The sequence below is a fragment of the Erinaceus europaeus genome, chromosome 12 (genome assembly GCF_950295315.1).
Source record: "Erinaceus europaeus chromosome 12, mEriEur2.1, whole genome shotgun sequence".
In the NCBI taxonomy this organism is placed as follows: domain Eukaryota; kingdom Metazoa; phylum Chordata; class Mammalia; order Eulipotyphla; family Erinaceidae; genus Erinaceus; species Erinaceus europaeus.
In genome coordinates this window covers 64,940,697-64,956,169 of record NC_080173.1, presented here as the reverse complement: position 1 = coordinate 64,956,169, position 15,473 = coordinate 64,940,697, and the positions used below count along the sequence as shown (strand labels likewise).

Sequence of the window (15,473 nt, the reverse complement as noted above, 5' to 3'; positions counted from 1 at the left end):
TTCCTTGTTACAAGTGTCTCCTTTCACTTTTGGAACTATAGTATCTTTTGATTACTCACAACTCTTTTAAGTTTTCAAGTTATGCAGACCCTTTGTTAACACTTGAGGCTAAATAATAAAAAAAGTGATCTCAATAAGATAAAAAACAAGTTTCCCAAGTGGATGCTACATGTATACTATCTTCACTTTGTGAATCATCATTTTAAAGTTATCAGTAAAAGAAAAGAGTACCTTTGATATACTTACTGCTGAAAAGCTGCCATTGTATTTTCCAAATTTTCTCCAGCTCCTGTGAAAACATTAAAGTTAACATTCATTTACTTAGCTATTTAATTTTTTATTTTCAAGAGATTTATCTCAATAGATACATGGAAGGAATATTGATGTTTATATAACTTATAAACATTACAAGTGTTAGGGCAGGGGAGACAGCATAATGTCTGAAGCTCTAAAGTCCCGGGCTCAATCTAGAAGCCATCACAAGCCAGAGCTGAGCAGTGCTCTGATGAGAGAGAGAGAGAGAGAGGAAGACGAAGAAGGAGAAGGAGGAAGAGGAGGAAGGGAGAGAGAAAGAGAAGAAGGAGGAAGGGGGGAGGAGGAAAGAAGTGGGGGGGATAGATTTGTGCAAAGAGATTCTCAGGCCTGAGGTTGCAAAGTCCCAGGTTCAATCCACACACACCACTATAAACCAGAGGAAGGAGGCAATATCTTCAAGGAAGAAATTCTGTTTCCAACTGTACCAACAAAGATCATAAATAAGTAAAGTAAATATGACAAAAGAGGTGAAAGACCCCTCTATAATGAAGACAAGGAAACAAAAAGAAATTTAAAACTCAGAAGAATAAGCATTGTTAAAATGGTCATATTAACGTGACACATAGATTCAATGCAAGTTTCTCTTCTTAGTGGGCTTGAATCTCCAAATACATTTCTGATGATAAGGTACTGGAGTGTGTCACATATGTTTTCATTTTATAGTTTCAGACTTAATGCCAAAGTCTAATTTTGAAAGCCGTGAAGCAGTGCTGTAGCTGTCTCTGTATCTGCTTCTCTTTCACACCTTCCCTTCTCAATATCTGCCTCTATTCAATAAATAAACAAAATATAATTTTTAAATCCCAATGGCTTTCTTCAGGAAAATTAAAAAATTGAAATCTGTGTAGGAAAAAAGACCATAAATAGCCATCTTGATAAAAGAAAAAAAAAACAAACAAACAGGGAAATGGAGTTGTGATTCACTGACTTTGAACTATACAACAAAGCAATAGTAATTAAAACAGTGTTGTGCTAGACCAAAAATAGTCACTCAAATCAATGGAACAGAACAGAGAACTGAAAAATAAATCCACACAATATATGGATATCTACTATATAACAAAGCCAAAACAATACATGCAATAAGGAAAGTTTCTTTAACAAATAATGTTGAAAAAATTAGCCAGTTATATAAAACAATGAAACTAGATCACTGTTTAATACCAAGCACAACAATGAACTCAGATTGGACTAAAGACTTTGATATTAGGTCTGAAACTATAAAATACATACAAAAAAACATATGTGACACGCTCCAGGACCTTACCATCAGAAATGTATTTTGAGATTCAAGCCCAGTAACAAGCGAAACTAAAACTAGAATAAACAAATGGAGGTAAGGGTAGATAGCATAATGGTTATGCAAAGAGACTTTCATCCCTGAGACTCCAAAATCCCAGGTTCAATCCCCTGTACCACCATCAGCCAGAGCTGACCAGTGCTCTGGTTAAAAAAAAAAAAAAAATGGGACTACATCAACCTAAAAGCTTTTATACATTTAAACAAATGGGGCCAGGCAGTGGCACACCTGTTTAAGCACACATATTACCAAGTGTAAGGGCCTGGGTTTGAGCCCTGGCTCCCAACCTGCAGGGGGGACATATTTCACAAGTTGTGAAGCATATCTTCAGTTATCTATCTTTCTCTCTCCCTGTCTGTCCTCTCAATTTCTCTGTCCTATAGAATAAAATGGGGGTGAGTGGGTGGGACAGGCCTCCAGGAGCAGTGGATTCATAGTGCCAGCAATAAGCTGGCAAGCCCAAGCCCAAGCCCCAGCAATAACCCTGGAGGCAAAGAAAGAAAGAAAAAAAAAATCTCACAAAACTAAAAAGACAGCTCTCCAGGGAAGGCACCTTCTACCACATGCTCAACCCAGGTTTGAGTCTTGCTTCTGTGCAGTGCTATAGTGTCTTTCCTTCTCTCCCTGTCTCTATCTGAAAAAGTCAGCCTAGAGCAGAGAAGGTCCAATGACAACAAAAATAAATAAGTAAAGACAACCTAGTAAGTGGGAGATGATATTTGACAAGGATTGATATCTACACTATGTAAAGAAATCATACAATATAATAGCAACAGCAACTCAGTAAAAATGTGGGCAAAAGATCTGAATAAACAGAGTCTGGCCAAGATGGCAGTGGACTATTTCTTTTCTCTCATCATCATTACAACAATAATATATATGTCATCAGGTATAGGAAAGATAGCATAGTGGTTATGCTATTTACTCCTGCCCGAAAAAATTTTTTTTCCAAAAAATATGTAACATCACAGGGAAACCAGCTTGGAGCTCAGGTAAACTAATAATAAAAGAAAAAAGTACGAATCCAAGTGGCAGGGGGCAGCGGTGGCACATCCGGTTAAGCGCCCATAGTACAAAGCCTAAAGACCCATGCAAGAATCCTGGTTTGAGCGCCCCACTCCCCACCTGAAGAGAGGTCACTTCACAAGCAGTGAAGCAGGTCTGCAAGTGTCTATCTTTCCTCTCCCTCTTTATCTTCCTCTCTCCTTCCAATTTCTCTATGTCCTATCCAATAAAATGGAAAATATATATATATATTAATCACAAAGAGAAAGAGTGGGGTGAGAGCCTTGCCATGGCTGCAGCCAATATTGGAGCCTTGACAGCATGAGAAGTGCTATGGCACCAGAGGAAGCTCCAATGTTGTCAAACCTCGCCCTCTTTCTTTTAAAAAATATTTTTATTTATTTTCATTTTTTGTTGCCTTTTTTTTTTAATCATTGTTGTGGTTATTATTATTGTTATTGATGCTGTTGTTGCAGGATAGGACAGAGAGAAATGGAGAGAGGAGGAGGGGAAGACTGAGAGGGGGAGAGAAAGACAGACACCTGCAGACCTGCTTTACCGCCTGTGAAGCGACTACCCTGCAGATGGTGAGCTGGGGGCCTTGAACCCGGATCCTTACGCCGGTCCTTACGCTTTGCACCACGTGCGCTTAACCCACTGTGCTACCGCCTCTTTTTTTCTTTTCTATCAGAGCACTTCTCTGGCTTATGGGGGGGTAGGGGGCTTGAATGTAGGACTTGAACACGAGTCTGTTTGCATAACCATTATGCTATCTACCCCACCCTCTCTCTTTTGTTTTGTTTTGTTTTGTTTTCAGGGTTATTGCTGGGGCTAGGTGCCTGCACTGCGAATCCATTGCTCCTGGAGGCTATTTTTTTCCCTTTTTGTTGCCCTTGTTATTTATCGTTATTATTACTGTTGTTGTCACTGCTGTTGTTGTTGGATAGGATAGAGAGAAATCGAGAGAGGACGGGAAGACAGAGGGGGAGAGAAAGACAGCTGCAGACCGCCTGTGAAGCGACTCCCTTGCAGGTGGGGAGCTAGGAGCCCAAACCAGGATCTTTACACTCCCAGCGCTTTGCATCACATGTGCTTAACCCTCTGCGCTATCGCCCTCCCAACCCCCCTCCCTCTTTTTATCTCGATTCAAATGAAAAAAGCTGCCCAGGAAGCAGTAAAACCACATTTGTGAGAAGTCCCATCTGTGTCACCAAAAAGCAACTTCTTTTTTTTTTTTTCAAAAAGCAACTTCTTTTAAAAAATATTTTTATTTATTATTGATAGAGACAGAGAAATTGTGAGGGGAGGTGGGGAAAGAGAAAGATAACTACAGCCCTGCTTCATCACTCATTTAGCTTTCCCCCTGAAGGCTGGAACCAGGGGCTTGAACCCGGGTCCCTGTGCACTGTAATGTGTGCGTTTAACCAGGTGTGCCACCTCCTGGCCCCCCAATTTCTTTTCTATAATGCATTTGTCTATACCACACAACCTTTGTACAATGAATGCTCATTTAGTTAGTTTGCTGATAGGACAGAGAGGGGAAGAAGAGGTAGAGGAGACAGGGGGACACTTGCAGTTCTGTTTCACTGCTCAAGAAACTTCCCCCCTGGAGGTGGGTAGTAGGGGATTTGAACTCAGGTCCTTACGCATGGTAACCTATGCTTGCAAACAAATGTGCCACTGCCTGGCCACCACATTTTTTTAAATATTTATTTATTCCCTTTTTTGATGCCCTTTTTTATTGTTGTAGTTATTATTGTTATTGATGTCTCATTGTTGGATAGGACAGAGAGAAATGGAGCGAGGAGGGGAAGACAGAGAGGGGGAAAGACAGACACCTGCAGACCTCCTTCACCGCTTGTGAGGCAACTCCCCTGCAGGTGGGGAGCCAGGGGCTGGAACCGGGATCCTTAAGCTGGTCCTCGCGCTTTGCACCATGTGCACTTATCCTGCTGCGCTACGGCCCAACTCCTGGCCCCCACATATTTTTCTTTTTTCTTTTTTTTGAACCCAGCTCCGGTTTACTAGAAAAGTGTGGACAGAGGTCAACGCCGGGAGGAACCCTCCCCCCACCCTCCCCAGGCTGTAGTGCCTCTCAGGGTGCAGCCTCAAGTGACAGATTTATTGCATTTAAGAAGAGAAAGCTCTGATGCTCCACTCCCGGCTCCCCCCACCCCCTCCAGTCCGCACCCTGCCCTGGGCTGCCCTTGTGGCCACCTGCCACCACTGCCTCCAGTCTGCCTGCCTGTGCAGGCTGGCTAGCAAGCCCCCTTGGACCAGGGTCCCTGGCACTGCTTCCTCCGTCACCCCACCCCAAGTCTCCAGTGCCAGGCACACGTAGAGAAGTGCTCCAAGCAGGGCAGGGAAGCTTGGCCTCTGTAGCTCCTGTGCCCCATGTAGTGTCGCTGTGGGGGACAGCAGGGTCCCAGGGGAAGTCCCCTATGCCCCTGCATCCTAGGCTCAGGAAAGCTGGGGTTAGGGTGAGCAGATTCTCAGGGCTCTGGCCTCAGCAACTTGAAGACCGACCAACCGGAAAAAGGGGAACTAAAGTGTCACAGTGTCTCTTGCCCTGCCTCCTGACTGGCTTCCAGAAGCAGCTCCTCCAGTTCCTTCTCAGTCTTGGAGCAGCTCAGTTCATGTTCCAGGCCGCAGCTGCCCATCTTGGCCACAGGAGCTGGGGAGGGGGCAGGGGACAGTGCCAGGGCAAACTCAGGCTTCAGGCCATTGGGCAGTGCTGGCCCTGGTTGAGGGAGTTGTAGCGGGGACTTAGGGGCCCCTGGGTCCTGGGTGCCAGGGGTCTCAGGAGGTGGGGAAGGTGGACAAGGAGAGGTGGGTGCGGAGGATGGGATGGGGGGGTTCTGGCCTCTCCACTCGGGTCACCACAAACACTTTGTGCCCCCGGCTTGGGCTGGACACAATCCGCTACTTTGTAGGAGAGGAAGGGCTGGCAGGTGGGCTCCTGTCCCTAGCCCCTGGAGAGTCTGTGGGGTGCACCAGGGTGGGGCAGGGGGCCTCTGCCGGCTCCCTTTCCTCCTCCCCTTCATCCTCCACCTCGGAGCCTGAGTCCGAGTCCGAGTCAGGGACGGCCGGGCGCTCTGTTTTCCGGCAGCGCAGGGGCAGCAGGGGCTGGCTCATCCCCGGGCTCCGTGAAGGTGATCTCGGGCATGGAGGCCTGACAGTTGCAACCACTGCTCCTTCTCCTCCCGCTCCCGTGCCAGCTCGAAGTTGCGCTTGCAGCAGTTCTGGGTCTTCGCCAGCAGCGCCTTCTGCGTCTGGATGAAGATCTTCACCGCCTTCTTCTTGGGCTTGCTATCCAGGTGCAGGTGCAGCAGGCAGTGGTTTACCTTGAGGGCCATCAACAGCGCCATGAGCCCGCCCGTCTTGATCTCGTTCTCCCGCAGGTCCAAGCGCAGCAGGCGGGGGCTGTCTGCGATGAACTCGGCCACAGCCACCACGCCCTCACATGTGAGGCTGGTGGAGGCCTGCCCTAAGCGCAGCACACTGCAGTTGCTGATGAGGCTGTTCTTGAGGTTCCGCACACCCTCATTCCCGATGGGGTTGTGGCCCAGGTTCAGTGTCTCCATGCTCTGCGTATGTGGCAGTGTCATGCCCAGGAAGGCCATGCCCGTGTGTGTGAGCTGCTTGTTCCACAGCACCAAGGTCACCAGCCCCCTCCTCTGCTCCTTCAGACCCTCGCAGATTTAGGCTAGACCTGTGTCCAGCACGTGGTTGTTCCTTAGGTCCAGAATCTGCAGGGAGCAGTTGAACTTGAGCAGGTTGCCCAGCTGGGCCGAGTCCTGAAGGCCACTGAGTTTGTTGTCCACCAGGTAGAGCTCCCACAGGTTCATGCTCATCTTCTGGGCTGTGGCCAGCAGCATGACCGGCAGGCCGGAGAGGCTGGCTCTCCAGGTGCAGCACAGCCAGGCTGCTGCAGATGCGCAGGGCGCCGAGTGGTCCAGCAGGGCCTGCTGCGGGCATCCAGGTACTGCAGGCAACTGGTCTTGCGGACCGCCGCCTGCCAGCCGCGGGTGCCGATGTGCTTGTTGGAGAGATTGAGGTGGGTGGCCGACTCGTAGTACTCGATCTCGTAGAAGAGGGCCGAGGCGCCATCCTTGTTCAGGTTCGTCTGCTCAAGCTCCACCACCCTGAACTGCAGCCGCTTGAAGACCTCCTCCAGGCACTCGCACGTCTTGAAGTCGAGAGCTTCTCGCCTTTCAGGTCCAGACAGTCCAGGCGGTGCCTGAGGTCGGTGAACTCCTGGAGCTTGGGGATCTGCCTGCAGCTGAGCTTCTGGCTGGCCTGCTTGTAGGCAGCGATGACCTCTGCGACGACCTCGTCCACCGTCACTTTTTGGGCGTGTCTCTAGGGGTCCTTGGGCTCCACCTCTCCGGACCGATGTCCTTGTTGGACAGGAACATCGCGCTTGGTCACCGCCTTGAGGTGCCCATCGGCGGGGTGGGGGTGGGGTGGGGACGGGACGCAGGGTCGGGCGGCGCCTCCTGCGGTGGGCTCCTCTTGGCTGCAGCCACATGCCCCGGCCCCAGGCTGGTCTCTCCGGGGGAGAGACATGGGCTCCGCCACAGCTGCCCGCGCCGCCTCCATCCGCTCGGTTCCCCTGCTGGACATTGTCCTATTATCCTTTTTTCTTTTTTAAATTTTTTACTTATTTATTCCCTTTTGTTGCCCGTGTTTTATTATTGTAGTTACTGTTGTTGTTGATGTCATTGTTGGATAAGACAGAAATAGAAGGGGAAGACACTTTGCACTGTGTGCGTTTAACCCAGTGCATTTTTTTTAACTTATTTACTTCTTTTTTCCTTTTGTTGCCCTTGTTTTTCATTGTTGTTATTGATGTCGTTGTTGTTGGGTAGGACAGAGAAATGGAGAGAAGAGGGGAAGACAGAGAGGGGGAGAAAAAGACAGACACCTGCAGACCTGCTTCACGGCTTGTGAAGCGATTCCCCTGCAAGTGAGGAGCCGGGGGCTTGAACCAGGATCCTTATGCCAGTCCTTGTGCTTTGCGCCACCTGCGCTTAACCCGCTGCATTACCACCAACTCCCTCTTTTTTTCTTTTTTTTTTTCCTCCAGAGTTATCACTGGGGCTCTGTACCTGCACTACGAATCTACAAATCCACTGCTCCTGTGGGCCATTCTCCCCATTTTGTTGCCCTTGTTGATATTGTTATTATTATTGTTGCTGGATAGGACAGAGAGAAATGGAGAAAGATGGGGAAGACGGAGGGGGGGGAGAGAAAGACACTGCATACCTACTTCACTGCTTGTGAAGCGACCCCCCTGCAGGTGGGGAGGAGGGGTTGAACCGGGATCCTTACTCTGGTCTTTGTGCTTTGCGCCATGTGTGCTTAACCTGCTGTGCTACCGCCCGGCCCTCATCCACATTTATTTTTTAAATAGAATGAAATAAATAAATAAATGGTACTGGGCAGGGTTAGTTAACCTAATGGTTATACAAAGAGACTCTCATGCCTAAGGCTTTGAAGTCCCAAGTTCAATTTCCTGCACCACCATAAATGAGAGCTGAGCAGTGCTCTGGTAATATAAATAAATAAATAAGTGTACAAAGTCCGAAGCACCTACTATATACCTGGGACATTATCTTTGCCATAGCTTCCCAATCTTTCTTATCTTTGGAAAGCTATCAAGCTCAAGTAAGGACTGTGCCAAAGTCTAACCTTTAATGCTCAAATTTAACCCCTAGCATTGCCTTAACCAGAGAAAACTAGATTATTTTTCCTGTAAGGTCAAGGCCACTTTACTAATTTTCAAGAACATATTTGATGGGGTTGGGTGCACCTGGTTGAGCACACATGCTACTTATGCACAAGGACCCAGCTCAAGCCCTCAGTCCCCCACCTGCAGGGGAGAAGCTTCACAAGTGATGAAGCAATGCTGCAGGTGTCTCTCTGTCTCTCTTATTCCCAATCTCCCACTCCCCCACCCTCTCAATTTCTATTTCTACCCAATAAATAAAATTTAAAAATGAAAAAATAACATATCTGATGAATACTCAAGTCTGAATCACCAGATTGTCAGATTTTTATGAAAGAAAGTTGTTTTGTGGGTGTGGGGGGGTGGGAGGAGACTAATTCAGCTCACAATTCAAAGGACTACACAAGTGTTTTTCCTCAAAAAAGCCATCATACTTTGGTATGAAACTAAAGTGTTTTGTATACACTTCCATTTCTGTGACACAGAATAGTATGTGGGGCAGGGGTATATAACATAATGGTTATGCAAAGAGCCTCTCATGCCTGAGGCTCCAAAGTTCCTAGATAAGTCCCCCTGCACCACTGTAAGCCAGAGATGAGCAATGTTCTGGTAACAACAACAACAACAAAAAAGAATAGTATTAGTGTGTATACTCAAAGGTTAATATTTAACAAGATTAGTGGCAGGTTAATATTATAACAAGATCACAATATTTAACAAGATTATAGCTCACCTGGTATAGTGAACACCCTACTGTGAATGAGAGCCCAGATTCAAACCCCAGTACCATGGCATCAGGAAAGTTCCACAGATCAGTGGAGCAGTGCTGTGACATCATGTCCTCTTTCACTCTGTCCCTGACACACAGACACACACACACATACATACACCTCTGAAATAAAATGAGAAAAAAAGCCCACAAACCGCTTATATGCAAGGTCCCAAAGGAGTAAACCAAATATATCATCATCATCATCATTTGGTAAAAAACAAGCAGGGGTACAGAACAAAATTTCTTTTATTTATTTATGTATGTATTTATTTATTGTCTCCAGGGTTATTGCTGGGGCTTGGTGCCTGCACAAAGAATGCACTGCCCCTGGTGGCCATTTTATTGGACAGAACAGAGAGAAGTTGAGAGAGGAGAGGGAGAGAGAAAGATAGCCATCTACAGACCTGCTTCACCACTTGTGAAGCGACCCCCCTCCAGGTGACTACTGGAGGCTGGAATCGGGAACCTGGCGTGGGTCCTTGTGCCTCATACTATGTGTTCTCAACCAGGCGTGCCACCGCCCACTCCCCAGAACAAGATATCTTCAGTAATTGTTTTAATGTTGAGGGAAAGAAACCCGAGGATTGCTTTGGAGGTATGTGATAGTGTTGCTCAAAATTGAAGCCAGGCCTTCACACATTTAAGTCATGTGCTCTACCTGTTGAGCCATTTATATACCTGTATGGTTTTAGAGAAGGGGAATCATCAGAGCACCACTCAGTTCTGGCTTGTACTATGTGCGCTTAATATGGTGCAGCACTGCCCAATCCCCTCAGTTCTGGCATATGTAATGCCTGAGATAAACCTGGGACCTCTTGCACACAAATCCTGTGTACTGCTGCTTAGCAATTTCTCAAGCAGTACTTTCATATATGTCTGCAACATGCTAAATTAAAATATTCAAAAAAGGAAAAGAGAAATAGTTCATGGGCCAGGTGGTTGAGCGCACACATTACAATGCGAAAGGTCCCAGGTTCAAGGGGGAAATCTTCATGAGTGGTGAAGCAGGGCTACAGGTGACTCTCTGTCTCTTTCCCTCTCTATCTCTTCTTCCCCTCTCAATTTATCTCTGTCTCTGTCCAGTAATAAATACATAAATAATTAAAAAGAGAGAGACAGTTCAGCATTAGAGAACAGGGTTTGCTTAAAGTCCCAGAAGTCAGAGGCCAGGCAGTGACACAACTGGTTGAATAAATATGTTACCATGTGCAAGAATCTGGATTCAAGCACCCAGTACCCACCTGTAGGGTAGAAGCTTTATGGATAGTGGAGTATTACCATAGGTGTCTTTAATTCCCAATCTTTCTCTTTCCATCTCAATTTTTCTTTATTCAACAAATAAATAAATTTTAAAGACCCGGACTTCCGGAGGCGGAGCTACGAGCAGCAGATCGCTTTCTCTCCTCTCCTCTCCTCTCCCGGATCAACTAGGAATACCAAAGGAGACCACCCGAACCGAAACAAGACAGGACTAGAATGACCACAGAAACCCAGTAAATCACCCGTGAGTACAAACACGTGTGGCTGGTGACAGAGAGGAGAGAGGGGCCTAAGGAGAGATTAAGTGACTGCTAACAGTTCGACAGTCTGTCAGTGGAGACACCACCTCCAGTCTGCTCCACCAACAAGGGGACAGCTGAAGGGAGGAAAGGACTCCCCAGAGACTCACCAAGTACAACTCTGAGTCTCCATTGCTACTACCCTCAGAATCTGGAGCAGCAAAAGGGAGGGACACCAGGGCACAGAGATCTAACCGGGAAACTCAGGAGAAGACCTATACCTCGGTGGCATAGCTGAAGGGCTGTGAAAGTCTCTTTGCATAACCACTGGATTATCTCTGCCACACCCTGCTTTATCTCTTGGTCAGGAGTCATTGATTAAGCCAAGAAGCCTATTGATAGTTTAAAAGCCCTCAGGCTACCATAGCCTACAGGGGAAAAAAAAAAAAAGGCTTTTACACCACTGAACTCCAACTCAGGGATTGAAAAAACTGTTAACTTATATAAAATGGTTAAAACAACAAGAAAAAATAATGGAGACTCGAACCAGGACAAGAGTCCAGCTAAAAGTCCTCCAGAGGGCGAAGCACAAAACAACGAGTTCAACATCCAAACATTAGCTAAGGAAATAATAACAGGAGTGAGTAAAGAATTTGAAAAAATTGTAATCAGAACTGCAGGAACAACAAATGAGAATATGGAAGAAAATTCTAATAATCTCATGGTTATTAGAGAGCTGAAAGTTGAAATTGCTGAGCTAAGAAGGCAACTAGCTGAACAAGCTAAAACAGTATCAGAGCAGAGCAACAAAATAGATGAACTCCAGAAAGCAGTAGAGGGCAGAGAGAATAGAATCAATGAGGCTGAAGACAGAATTAGCAAGATTGAGGATGAATTAGAGACAACTAAAGAAGAAGTAAGAGATCTCAAAAAGAGATTAAGAGATGCTGAAAACAACAACAGAGTCCTATGGGATGACTTCAAAAGAAACAATATACGAATTATTGGCTTACCAGAGGAAGAAAGAGAAGGGGAGGAAGAAAGCGTTCTCCAGGCCATAATAGCTGAAAATTTCTCTAGTCTAGACAACACCAAAGACATAAAGATTCAAGAAGCCCAGAGGGTCCCAAACAGAATTAACCCAGACCTAAAGACACCAAGACATGTCATACTTAGATTGGAAAGGAATAAGGATAAAGAAAGGATCCTCAAGGCTGCAAGAGAAAAACAAAGAGTCACCTACAAAGGAAAACCCATAAGATTAGCAGCAGACTTCTCCATACAAACACTACAGGCCAGAAGAGAATGGCAAGATATCTATCGAGTGCTCAATGAGAAAGGCTTTCAGCCAAGAATACTATATCCTGCTAGATTGTCATTCAGACTAGATGGAAGCATCAAAACCTTCTCAGACAAGCAACAGTTGAAGGAAGCAACCATCACCAAGCCTGCCTTGAAAGAAGTTCTGAAAGGTTTCCTATAAACAACCAGACCACCACAAATAGAACACATATCAAAACACTCTAAAACTCTACAAGAATGGCGTTAAAATATCTTCAATCTTTGATATCAATAAATGTGAATGGCCTGAATTCACCTATTAAAAGACACAGAGTAGGAAGATGGATCAGAAAACACAACCCAACAATATGTTGTCTACAGGAAACTCACCTAACGCAACAAGACAAACACAGACTTAAAGTGAAAGGATGGAAAACTATCATTCAAGCCAATGGCCCACAAAAAAGGGCAGGAACAGCTATTCTCATATCTGACATGATAGACTACCCTATGATCCTGCAATTCCTCTCCTGGGGATATATCCTAAGGAACACAACATATCTATCCAAAAAAAATCTGTGTACACATATGTTCTTGGCAGCACAATTTGTAATAGTCAAAACCTGGAAGCAACCCAGGTGTCCAACAACAGATGAGTGGCTGAGCAAGTTGTGGTATATATACACAATGGAATACTACTCAGCTGTAAAAAATGGTGACTTCACCGTTTTCAGCCAATCTTGGATGGACCTTGAAAAAATCATGTTGAGTGAAATAAGTCAGAAACAGAAGGATGAATATGGGATGATCTCACTCTCAGGCCGAAGTTGAAAAACAAGATTAGAAAAGAAAACACAAGTCGAACCTGAAATGGAATTGGAGTATTACACCAAAGTAAAAGACTCTGGGGTGGGTGGGTGGGTGGGTGGGGAGAATACAGGTCCATGAAAAATGATGAATGAAATAGTGGGGGTTGTATTGTTGAATGGGAATCTGGGGAATGTTATGCATGTAAAAAAAAAAAAAAAGAAGTAGAAACGCAAAGCAGAAATTGACTGAGTTTGGAGTATGGCACCAAAGTAAGAAAGCAGAAGTACACTAGAGTTTGCAGTGAGTACCTCCCTAATACTTCCTCTCCACTTTTCCAAGCTTTGGGACCAGGATTGCTCAACAATTTGTTTGGCTTTGTATGCTAACTCTCTTTTCAGTCACCAGGTTCCAGGTGTCATCAGGATGCCGGCCAGACTTCCCTGGATTGAAGACACCACCAATGTGTCCTGGAGCTCAGCTTCCCCAGAGACCCATCCTACTAGGGAAAGAGAGAGGCAGACTGGGAGTATGGACCGACCAGTCAACACCCATGTTCAGCGAGGAAGCAATTACAGAAGCCAGACCTTCTACCTTCTGCAACCCTCAATGACCCTGGGTCCATGCTCCCAGAGGGATAGAGAATGGGAAAGCTATCGGGGGAGGGGGTGGGATATGGAGATTGGGCGGTGGGAATTGTGTGGAGTTGTACTCCTCCTACCCTATGGTTTTGTTAATTAATCCTTTCTTTAATAAAAAATTTAAAAAAAAAATTTTAAAGACCCAGGTTTAATTCCTGTCACATGCCAGAGCTGAGCAGTGCTATATTTTCTTTCTTTTTTTTTTTTAAAGATTTTATTTATTTATTCATGAAGAATGACAGACAGAGAGAGAGAGAACATGAGATATCACTCTGGTACATGTGCTGCCAGGGATTGAACTCTGGACTTCATGCTTGAGAGTCCAACACTTTAACCACTGTGCCACCTTCTGGATCACAGCAGAGCTATATTTTCCTTCATAAATAAACACACACACATACACACACACACACACACACACACACACACACGCATGCACACACCAGACAGAGATGTATCACAGCACCAAAATTTCCTTTGATACAATTTCGGGATCAAATCTGGGTTGCACACGTGGCAAAGCGTCACACTATCCAAGTGATCTATTTTGCCTGCCCTTTAAATAAAATTTTTGGGGGCCAGATGGTGGTGCATCTGCTTAAGCACACACATTACAGTTCACAAAAACATAGGTTCAAGCACCTGGGCCCACACCGGCAGAGGGAAAGCTTCACGAGTGCTGAAGCAGTGCTGCTGGTGTCTCTGACTCCCAATTTCTCCATCCCCTCTCAATTTCTCCCTGACACTGTCCAATAAATAAATAAATATCGGGAGCTGGGCTGTAGCGCGAGTAAAGAACACGTAATGCAAAGCGCAAGGACCAGCATAAGGATCCCGGTTCAAGCCTCCGGCTCCCCACCTGCAGGGGAATCGCTTCACAGGTGGTGAAGCAGGTTTGTAAGTGTCTATCTTTCTCTCCCCCTCTGTCTTCCCCTCCTCTCTCCATTTCTCTCTGCCCTATCCAACAACGACAACAACAATAAAACAACTAGGGCAACAAAAGGGAACAAATAAATAAATGGTTTAAAATAAATATTTTAAAAATAATAAATTTTCTTTAAAAGTCAAAATTCAACATAGGTAATATAAAAGAATTACGAGTATGGATTTTATTTTATTAGAATACTGCTCAGCTCTGGATTACAGTGCTTTGTCTTGTTATGTTTTTTGTTTCTTGTCTTTTTTCCCCAGAGCACTGAGCAGCTCTGGTTTATGGTGGGACTTCAGAGCCTTAGGCATGAGAAACTCTTTGCATAACCATTATGCTATCTACCCCTGCCCTTTTATTTTCTTTCTCTTTTATGTTCGTTTGTCTTCTGTGTCTGTTTTCCTTAGGTTGTAATTGATTTAAACCTACTAATTTTTTAAAATTTATTAATTTATTCATGAGAAAGATAGGAGGAGAGAAATAACCAGCCATCACTCTGGTACATGTGCTGCCGGTGATCGAACTCAGGACCTCATGCTTGAGAGTCTAGTGCCTTAACCACTGCTCCACCTCCCAGACTACTAAACCTACAAATTTAAACTTTCAAATAATATTGCTTAATCTTTTGTTTTACAAGTTAATGAAATTAATATCCAAAATCAAATAAAATAGTAAAAGATGATTAAGATACTAATAATTAACAGAAGCTAGATACAGTGCTTATAGCACATTGTACATATGTCACTAAAATCTTCACAAGTGTGGCAATACTATTTTTTTTTTTTAAAGTTGGGGAGTCAGGTGGTAGAGCAGCGGGTTAAGTGCATGTGGCACAAATCGCAACGACTGGCGTAGGATCCCAGTTCGAGCCCCCGGCTCCCCACCTGCAGGGGAGTCCCTTCACAGGCGGTGAAGCAGGTCTGTAGGTGTCTGTCTTTCTCTCTCCTTCTGTCTCCCCCTCCCCTCTCCATTTCTCTCTGTCCTATCTAACAACGACGGCATCAATAACAACAACAATAATAACCACAATAACAATAAAAAGTCAAGGGCAACAAAAGGGAAAATAAATAAATTAAATAAAATAACTTTTAAAAAAAGTTGGAGGCGTTCAGGCGGTAGGGCAGCGGGTTAAGTGCATATGGTGCAAAGCACAAGGATTCCAGTTCGAACCCCTGGCTCCTGACCTGCAGGGGG

At 45.2% G+C, this 15,473-nt stretch overlaps 1 protein-coding gene and 1 pseudogene across 1 annotated transcript in view; both read right to left on the bottom strand.

The window, feature by feature from the left end:
* GDPD1 (glycerophosphodiester phosphodiesterase domain containing 1) overlaps positions 1-15,473 on the bottom strand; it is a 64,832-nt gene that overhangs the window by 38,440 nt on the left and 10,919 nt on the right. Inside the window, exon 2 of the mRNA XM_007533649.3 lies at positions 247-289. Coding sequence (XP_007533711.1) covers positions 247-289 — 43 coding nt within the window. The remainder of the gene's footprint in view (positions 1-246; positions 290-15,473) is intronic.
* Positions 4,911-7,246, bottom strand: LOC132541783 (protein phosphatase 1 regulatory subunit 37-like; annotated as a pseudogene).